The following is a 10905-nucleotide window of genomic DNA, read 5'->3' on the forward strand; positions in this document are numbered from 1 at the left end:
TAGTGTTTAATCAGCTGAATATAAAAATTGTTGTCTTTTTGTTACCTTTGAATGAGCTGTTTTTATTTACAAATGCTGCAGTTCACCTTCCATGAAGTCCGCCATGTTGAACTGCCAATGTTTCTACAGTAACCCAGAATGGGCAAACCAAATACCAGCTGTAGATAGGGCTGTTTGCATTGTTCATGCATGTCATGGTCACTGTAGTTTCTACAAAGGGAAGGGAGGGTGAATCAAGGGAATTGCAATCTGCAACTACACCGCTAGATGCCACTAAATACTAACACTTTAATCATCATTCTGCTGCTTATTGGAAACTGTACAAAAACATTAACATTGTTTTATCATGTTGACACTTCATAATGTTTCTGATTTTATGATAATTGTTTTTTAATCATGATTTTAAGCTGATGTTTCAAAGTCAGCTGTAGAAAATGACTCATTGCTTTGGTTTGGGGTCTCAGAAACTTCAGCTGTAAAATATCATTAAATACAAGGAATTTTCATCTGCAATATATTGGTGCTGACTTATTACTCAACAGTACTCCTACCAAATCCAAAATAAGGTTATCTTGAATTATTTTAGGCTTTAAATAACAAGGAGCGCTACCTTTCTGGGCTCTAACTGACTCTAGAGTAATATACATTTCTTTGATAATGATAATTCCATATTTATATTTTATTATTTATTTATTTCATAATTGGTCACATTTTGTCACCTTTAAACATGCTGCCCAGTTTATGTTGAAAGGAAGAATTACTTCTCTACACATTGGGTTTAAATAAGCTGAGATGAAAGTAAAAAATGTTTTTTTGACAAAAAAAAAATATTCTGATTAATATTTATTAATATATCTGCAGCAGTGGGGTGTGTAGGACTCCAAACAGTAAAGAAGTAATGTCAACATTAAGGTTAAAATAGGTTTCCAAGGAAACCACACATAAGTAGTCATAAAACAACAGAGCAAACTATTTAAAAAGCTAGAGAGGAGCAGTGTGTAACTCTTCAAACATTAGAAATATCATTGATGACAGCTCGCAAATGGCTGTATGTGATTCTTTTATAGCACCTGAGTGTTTTTTTATAATGATAAATTTCCTGCATGTAGTAGTGACTCCACCCTACCTGGCGTCTGTCTGTCTCTGTCCTCCGCCTGTCCTCTTTATCATCATCTGGCCGCTGGATTAACAATCAGCAGCAGATTATAGCCATAATAAGCTCCAAAACACAGGTTCAAGGGTCAGCTTCTACACCAGAGGCGAGGCTATACACTTAAAGGATCGCGTTTTGATTGACACTGCACTGTTATTATATAAAGCTCAATTAATCTGCTCTGTCGAGTCGAGTTATTGTCATAACTGCTTATTATTTACACGCCCGATCAACACAGAAAGAGAATATTTCTTCAAATCACCGGGTGAAATCATCCAAACCGATATTGTTTTATTGCAAGGGTTCTAAAAGATTTATTTGAAAATATAATACTCTATACTTTAGCCTACTTCATTTATATACAACATTTATTTTTAATATATATTTTTAAATTAATGTTTTAAGATGAATAGGTTTCAAAAATGCGCGAAAATATATAATATGAACCCATAATATTCGTATACAGTGATACAGAACATGATCAATAAAATAGGATATTCAAAATGGACCAAAAATATTGAGAATGAAATAAGAAACTTATTTTAATAACCTTGGTTTATATGAAACATAAATTAATGAAAATGCGTATTTACCATAATACCGACAACTATATCCATAATATTATCTTAATTAATAATTCCCCTCCACCGTGCTCCACTTCGGCCAATTTGGAGCCATTAGGCCTGCAATGATTTACTTCCAAAGATCAAACGGCGGAGAACAATGAGGGTCTGGCTGCTGTCTCTGCCTGCGCGTCTTTAATTCTCCATAACAAAAGTACAAAGGCCGAGACGGAGACCAAAGGCTTTATCCCTAAACACCTTTAACACCTCTCCGGGCCGCGGCGCCGCGCCGGGCCGACGCGCACACACCACGGCCCGTCTGGAGCGTCTGTGATAGAGGCAGAGGAGGAGAGGACAGCAGCCCCGGGGAACACAGAGACAGTAGTGGAGGAGGAGGAGGAGGAGTAGGGGGTGGTGTTGGGACAAAAACACCTCATCTTGCCCCTGACTGTCTGAGCAGACCTGGATGAACTGTGTGTGTGTGTGTGTGTGTATGAGAGAGAGAGAATGACAAGGAGAGAAGTTTTTATCAGACTGCAGCATCTTCCCCGGCCTTTCTGAAGCGGAGCGGAGCAGCTTGCAGTGGAGGGATATTCGACTGCCGAGAAAAAGAAACACAAAGGAGGGGATTTACACAGAAACAGCCTGATGCGTAAGTAAATGTAAAAGGAGGCTCTAGAGCAAACTTTGTTTATCACTGAGACCCGAGGATTAACTTATTTCTTGCTTCTTTTGTCAAGTGCTGCCCAAAAGTTAACAAACAGAAGCAGAAATAACATCTGAGATCACTGTTTGCGTTTATCTTACAGACAATTTTATTTTCTTATCATAAAAAGTAAATACACTGGCCTAAATACAAAATGTCCATATGATTAACCCTTGTGTTTTGTGACATTGGCTTTACTTCCGCATTGCTTCCCCACTGCTGTATGTGTAAATAAGAACTTCAAAATCAACTACATTTTTCACTTAAGTGCTTTTTTCTTTTTTTCTGTCCTCATTAAACCCCATTATGTAGAAGAGTAGTGAAGTAGTACCCTAACTCCTCTCTGTGCCACAGTTTATGAAGGTGACAAAATATAGAAATAAATCATTATTAATACAGAAAATACAGAACGATTTCATGTTTTATTAGTTATAACCATATACATGAATACATACATGAACAAATATATATGTTATTTTCATTTGACACAAAGTTACTCACAGGTAAAAAAAATTAAAAAAAAATTAAAAATAGTAATGTTGCCCACAATATGTCACAAATCCTTGTTAGAGCGCCTATGTACAAACTGTTATAAAAGTCTTCATAACCTTTTTGGGAATTTGGGGATTTATGTCAACACCAGTCACAGATATTAGGAAAATCTATTGGATTTAACCACAGCTGGAGTCTCTGAGACTGCGAACACGGATGATGAGTCTTTTACTGTAATATATCAAACATGTCATCGGTACAAAATACAAGCAATTCTCAACAAATCAGGAAAAGTAACAACAGAACAATGCTAAGTTTGAGCTGTTGAAAGGCAACATTTGGCTTAAGAAGTAAAGGCTCAATCTTTAGGCCTGTAGACATTTGAACTTGATCAACTTTGTGTCAATACTGCATTTATAATGTGTTTATAATAGTCATACAGCTTACAGAACTTTATATGAGGCCTTATGGAGAACTGCCCCACGTGTCTAAGCTCCCTCCATATGCGTCCTTTCAGTGTCAGAGGGCAGACAGACTCCGGTGCCGGCCGTCATGCACGGTCCCGGCGGAGAGGAGCAGACGGAGCCGTGCCCGCGCAGCGCCCTGCTCGACCAGAGCCGGCGGCACCGGACAGCGTTCACGCGCGAGCAGCTGTCCCGGTTGGAGCAGGAGTACGGCAAGGAGAGCTACGTGTCCAGACCTCGGCGCTGCGAGCTGGCCACGGCGCTCAACCTACCGGAGACAACGATAAAGGTACTGTGGTTAACCAGCACTGCAGACAGAGGGCTGGAGGGCCGGTGACATTATATTATGAGGGCAAAATCATATTTATGAATGGATCTTATGGAGAAGTTTGCATCTGACCACACACAGTACATCAACAACAGTATACTCCTGCACAGAGAGTGGGAGGAACTATTGGGGCCCCTATTGACCCCCTAATCGGCTGATTAAAGTGGGTCTGTGTCAGATATAGACCTAAATATATGTATACATTAAATCCTTTTCACAAAAAACTTCATAGTTAAAGGACAAATATTGAATTTTTTAAATCTAAAATAGTTCATTTATTATGTTCTAATCTGACAAATCTACAACTCTGAGCATCTTCACTCCCGTCAAGCATGCATCATGGGTATTCTGTGTTGAAATGGTGCAAATATTTTTAATATATGTCTAAAATCTTTTTCATATACATTTCTCTTTTGCTGTTCTTTCGCATGAGACTATATCAGTGTAAAAAAATAGGCTACATCAAATTATTCTAATTAAGGCGCACAAGACAGTCCTGGTATATTCTTTATATTGTAAGGGGTTCTTGGCTGAAAAGAAAAACTGAGGATATCTAGCAGCTAATTTTTGGGCCAAGGGTCCCCACAAGTTTCATCAAACGTCTCAATAGAGCAGGTTGTAGCTTAAACAACATTTTTAGTTTAGAACAATAACGTGTGTCTGATTTTTTTTTTTTTTCTTGCAAAGAAAAAGTATAATTTCCACATTAGGAATGTTGTTCATTTTTAAAGTTTTCCTGCTGGACACAAGATGTCTCCTGACTCACTGTTAAATCCATTCTCAGTGGTAGTGTGGCACTGGTGGTGCTTTTTCACATTTTCTACCTTCACACTGTACAGTTGCATATGTGGACCAGGAACTGACTTCCTATAATATTTGTGTGATTAACAAATCATGCTGTAGGCCGCCGCCCTAAAAATCAGATCTCAGCGGGCACAGAGAAATTGTTCAACTTTCAGTCTAGATGAATGTAAAACATCCTTTAGTGTCAAATCTGCACATACAGCATTCTGCACAGGGAAGATCAAACAGCACACTGTAGGAACAACTGATTTCTGAGTGGAGGGGGACCTTAAAATACAGGAAAAGATTAAATGACATGACATAAGTTTTGCTAACTAGTATAATAAATGTTGGTTAATGTCCTAGACGGGACACTCAAACTTTGACTTTGACTGTAGACGATGCTGCAATGCTGATCTTCATCATTGATCTGTGTGTTCTCTGCTGGTGAAGAGGTGTATAATCCAGGTAGCTCCAACAAGCCTACCAGTAAAACCAGCTCCTGTATCGTTTCCATCTCTAGTTCCTGTAAATTCCAACAGCAGCAGCAAATGAAACACACATTCACAAGAGCGGCAACTGTCCTGCTTCTTGCCGCTGCCAATGGCCGTCACATTCACGTTGAAAATAATGAGCACCTTAAGTGGGTGTAGCTGTGGTGATGCAATGAAAGGTTGGACTGTCCATGTGCATGGTGTCGAGTCATTTTCCATATTGTTGTCCAGGTAAAATTTCTATTAAAAACTGACATCCAGTTTGGAGACAAAGGTGGAAGGAGCCCACAAACCAGAGAGACATAGGGTTTAAGAAAAAGCTCTTGAGTCTTTTCTATTTTCTTGACAAGTGGTCCCGGCTAGAAAACTGTCCTGTAAAACAGCAAATTGTCGTTTTTATACAGATTAAGCAAAGAAAACAAGTAAAATATTTATTAGTGAGCTTGAGAGCTGAGAGCCTGAGGTGTTGGTGGACAGATTTCGTTTCTTTTGGACAGAGCCAGTCTTTGTGCTAAGCTAAGCTAACCGGCTGCTGGCTCCAGCTACACCTCTACTGTGCAGATATGAGAGTGGTATTTATGGCCTCATCTAACTTGTTGCAAAAAGTAAATAATGCATGTCAATTTCTTTAACATGTTGTATCTGGTTTCTCATATAAGTTGTGTTTTTTTGAGGAAGTTGTGTGCTGGAACTTCAGTGAAGAATCTCTGGCTAAAAACATAAAGGATCATTTTTATATTTCTGTCTGGATTAAATAAACAATATTCAACGTTAGCATTGAGTTTCAGAGGTGTAGGTATATTTTGGAGCTTTGGACAGAGAGAAGCTAGCTGTTCACCCCTGCTTCCAGTCTTTATGCTAAGCTAAGCTAATTGCCCTCCAGCTCCATACCTACCACACTTCAGCGATATCGATTCTCATCTAGGTCTCAGAACAATCCTCGCCTAATTCCTTCACTGATTTACAGGCTTTATGTCTCTTGTCTTAGACACAGCCCAAAAAATAAAGCCAAGCAGGTCAGAACAAGAAGCAAAAATTCTGAGACAGCTACTCACCCAAACAACAACATTTCCCATTAATGTGAGGTTTTCATCATCTCTCCTCTTACTTGTCATTTCAATCAACATGTCAGATTGAGTAGTGACAGGTTTAGCAGTGTCTAACATTTGACGCAGAGGCCCACTGGCCCAGTGCAGCCGCTTTAATACGCAGTAAATGCGCCCACCTTTTTGCCAGCTACTGGAGGGTCTTTTATGAAAGAGCAGGAATGCGAGGCGAGGCCTTGTAAACGCTGCCACCTGACGTTTTAGAAGCACAGCCTTCCGGGAGATTCTATGAGCTGGTAAAATAGTTGAGGACTGCACAGACAAACACACAGGCAACTGGTCCGTCTCTACTTTAAAGCTTTAAGAAGTAAGTGCTGCAGCAGAGAAAAGCAGGAGTTAACTAGAGAAAATGAAATGAAACATGGTATGTAATCTGGAGAGCATGCAATTCAAATATTTAAAGTCCCCCTCCATTCAAAAATATGTCTTGTTCCTACAGTGCGCTGTTTGATCTTCACTGTGCAGAATGCTGTATGTGCAGAGTTTGACAGTAGAAGGATGTTTTCACACTCATCTGCTGGAAGTGGAAAGTTTCTCTGTGTTCCCTGATTTTAAGGGGCGGGGCCTACCCTACATCACGAATAGTCTGGAAGTCAGTCCTGGTCCTGAAGCCACCAGTGCACATCCACTGAGAATGGATTTTGATAATGAACCAAATTGATCAAATTTCCAACATTGTGACTGTTTTATTGGTCTTAATTTACTCATATCACAATTTTCAACAAATAAATGGTCTAAATCTCACTCAGTATATTTGAATCTTAATAATATAAAAAATATAATATTAAAAAAATATAACATAACAACCAGCCTGTTAGCGCACAGTCTGGTCAATAAGTCCACAGTCTTGTGGAAGTTAGAGTTAGAATTACTCAGAATAAAGACATGACAATATCTTACTGCTAAATGTATTATTATCAATGTAAATGTAACTGTTTATCTCTTGGCTTAATTACGAAATACTAATTGCTCATATGTCAGTGCCTTCAAAAAGGAACTACAATTTCAAATGTGATTCATATAGTCATGATCAGATCTGCCACCATTGTTAATATTTTATAAATGTTAGTCATCTAAAACTATCTGGATAGTTTTGTGGAAAGATTGATATCACGTTGAAAGGAAATGGTAGGAAACTTGAAGCTAGAGTTAGTCTAACACTTAGCACACCAATCCATCCTCCCTGATACATTGTGTCACGCTGCACTAGGGGTTTTCAAAATCTCTGACACTGTTGGCCCCCCTCAGACAAAATGGAGACAACTGCAACCCCCAAAAATAATTTTTAGATTTTGTTGTATAATCGTGCTTTAAGTTTTAGAACTATACAGTTCCCATAATTTGGATAGAATGGATACACAACTATCACTGGATTACTTTTAATGTGAAAAAAACTTAAAAACATGATGATTCTCAGGCAAGTTTTGTAGTTATAAGGAGCATTTTAGGGTTAGGGTTTGTGAGTGGATATACTGACGTATTGGTAATGGACATCAGATAGTGTAAATCTGAATCTAAAAATATTTGGTTCATGTCACAGCCACTATTGCTGCTGCAACTAAATTATTAAATTTCCCCTACTGGTGAACAGTAAAGGTATGTCTGAACTGCTGACTGCTATTGCTGAGCAGGCCATCAACTTTGGCGCCTTTGTATCTTCATTCTTTCCTAATCCTGCTCCTTTGTTCCTTCCCTCCTTCCTTCCTCCTTCGTTCCTTCCCTACTTCCCTCTTTCCAGGTGTGGTTCCAGAACAGGAGGATGAAGGACAAACGGCAGAGACACTCCTTGCCGTGGCCTCACCCTCTCGTCGACCCACTGGGGGCGCTGCTGATGGGCCGCGCCTCTCCTTCCTCCGCCTTGCCGTACCCTTTCATCTCTCCCCACCTCCCGCACCTCCCCCTTCACCACCACTACCCCCTGGCTCTCTCTTCGCCATCCTCAGCTCACAGTCGCTACAGCGCGCCCATGAGGACCCTGGATGCCCTCCGCCTCTCCCACTACCACAACAGACCAGGGGGGCTGCCTCCAACCACAGCAGCCCTCTACCCCTCCACCAGCATCATGCACCATCCCGCCTCATGCCCCTGCCCCCTGTGCCTGCACTGGGGACCAGAACAACTGCTTAAAGCCAGAGGGGAGGCACTGGGACTGAACCAGCCCCGTAGTCCCAAAGCTAGCATCCAGCCTGCTGGTCTGGAGCGGAGGGAAGAGATGGTGTAACACCAGATGGACAATCTTCAAAGCTGTCAAACTGCTGTCAAATAAGCTGCTGCAAGCAAATAGCTGTATACTTACTGTGATCTACATGGTGGCGCTTGCAAAGTCACAAAGCCAATACGCTAAAGAGTTTCACTATACTGTATAACTCTGATTAACAGACAAGACTTCCCCTCAAAACAGGAAGTGAAAACACACAGTACAAAGGGTCTATCTAAAACAATACCAATCACATGACAAATGTTTATTACATGACAAAGTTTTGCAGTGTTTTGGAAGACAATTATTACAAACCTTGTTGCATGCCAAACATTTTGTCTGTGCCAACCTGCCAAATTCATTTGGAGCACAGGGCCAGCCTGAAGATGCATTCAGATTTAGCACCAAGCAAGCATTTGTCTTGTTTTATTTTCATGATTTTGACCACTAGACTGTACGGTCTATGTTTATTCGCCCCAAACAGCCAATATACCATACAGTCATACAGCCTTTGTTACTAGCACAACGTTTTCACTCATAGATGCCACTTCTATTCAGTTTGTGCCACCTACAGCAAGTTTATGTCTGTTAGTGTCCACTCGCAAAAAGCCTTGCATTCAGTCTGAACACTCCTTAACAATCCTTAAAGATTGACTTAACACTAAAACGTTTGTTTTTGCTTATGTCCAGTGGTTCAACTTCTCACCTTGCTGCAAACTTTCAAACAAATTTTAAAGCCACAGTAGACTTACTGCAGGTATCGGTATCATCAGGGTTTCACACAAAGCCACTAATTATTATTGCATTTTTCAGTGTAAACTGGTTTTAAAGGTTTTTTCATGATAACTTTGTGGGAATAATTTCTCTTTTTCTCTGGGAACTGGAATTTATTACCAAAACCTAAAATTTTAACACAGACTATGGAAAATAATTCAGAAAATAGTCAAATGTTTTGTTCTCTTCTTTAAATACCACAAATGTAGCCATACAGTAGTTTGATTTTCTGTTTTTTGGCACATCCTCCCACAACTTATGTTACGTCTAAATGGAAAACTTTCAGTACATTTGGTAGTCCTCATTACATGAAAAAATCCCTGCTGTATTTATACAGGAAAAGGGAGTAGATGTTGGCGATAAATGCCAGGATCTCAGCTTGATTTTCAACCATAGCGACAAGAAGTATGCACATATTAGTTTGTGGCAGTGTGTTTGTTTGATGTGATTCAGATAAGGTGAAGAGAGAAGATGAAGAAAAAAGGAACCCAATGGGGCATTTTGAAGTCAGCCTGTTTAAAAGCACAATTGCACCAAATGAAGATTTAATGTACATATTATGCTTTTGGAGTTGGTTTCCATTGTTTTCTCTGCTGTAACACTAATGACTACTGCTTTAATTTATTTGTACAACTGTAAAGTTTTAAGTTGCATTCACTGACACATTAAATGGCTATCATGGTAAGCTGAGATAGCACATTCAATTCCCAGGAAACTAGAGGCCGAGTGGCTGTTGACATCACTTGTGTCATTGTATGATCATGTTAGAATGCATTTATAGACTTAAAATGGACAGGAATTTGTGTTAAAAAAACAAAACATAAAAGCATAATTGAAAGTGCATAAGTGTAGTCTTTACTACTAGCCTCTACCTAAAGGAATGGTTCAATATTTTGGGAGAAGCACTTCTTCGTTTTCTTTCTGAGATCTCAATAGATATCAATCTCATGTTTGTGTGTTACTGTAAGCTCAGAGCTGGAGTCAAGATGTGGTTAGCTTAGCTTAGCATAAAGACTGGAAACAAGGGGAAATAGCTAGTCTGGTTGTGTCCAAAGTTACTAAATACTAAATACTCCTACCAACACCTCAAAAGCTCTTGTTTGTTTAATCCATACATTATCAGAAATGTAAAAACTAAAATTTTGTGGAAATACTATTTTGAACAACAGTTTATCCATCCACACAGAACAGCGTGGGTTGTCAGATTCAGTCACTGAGCACTGGTTTTGGTTTTAATCTCTGTACAGGTACAATGGTTGCAAACTGGCAACCTCACAACAAGCCGCACAAGATCACTGTGCCAGGATATCCATAGAGAAACCCCCCCTAAGATCACAAAACATTATTTTTACATTTCTGTTCATTTATGGATCCAGCAAACAAGAAGCAAAATAATATAGAGTTGAGTTAATGAGTTAGTGTTGCTGGTAGGCATATTTCTGAACTTCAGAGCTGGGCTAGTTGTTGTCCCTTGCTTCCCATCTTTATGCTAAGCTAGGCTAACCATGTTCCAACTCCTGCTGTACTAACACACGAGATCTCAGACATGCCTGGTTCTTAACTAGAGATAATGAGATTCATCATGTCCTGTATTAAAGGGAAATGTGCCTGATGTCTCTGTGCCATCACTCACTGAAAAATAATCCTGATATGTGACAGATTCTTTAAGAACAATTACTTGAAGGTTTAAAATAATGTGTCTGTATGATGTTCAATTTTTTCAATTTGCCGACCTTTGCTCTGTTAACGTTAACGTTAAGTGATCAGCCGTTAAGTTAAACAGCCATAAATCTCTACTGAACAGAGGCAGGCTTTGTCTTGCACCACACCCAGAGCCACAGATTG

General features: G+C 39.5%; 1 protein-coding gene across 1 annotated transcript in view; it reads left to right on the forward strand.

Moving 5' to 3' along the window:
* The window catches only part of eve1 (even-skipped-like1), an 11764-nt gene extending 3454 nt beyond the window's left edge, over window positions 1–8310 (forward strand). Inside the window, 3 exon segments of the mRNA XM_035654980.1 lie at window positions 3432–3453; window positions 3456–3667; window positions 7828–8310. Coding sequence (XP_035510873.1) covers window positions 3432–3453; window positions 3456–3667; window positions 7828–8310 — 717 coding nt within the window.
* The last annotated feature ends 2595 nt before the right edge of the window (window positions 8311–10905 follow it).

The sequence above is a fragment of the Morone saxatilis genome, unplaced genomic scaffold (assembly GCF_004916995.1).
Source record: "Morone saxatilis isolate NCDOM2014 unplaced genomic scaffold, NCSU_SB_2.0 Contig14, whole genome shotgun sequence".
Taxonomy (NCBI): Eukaryota; Metazoa; Chordata; class Actinopteri; family Moronidae; genus Morone; species Morone saxatilis.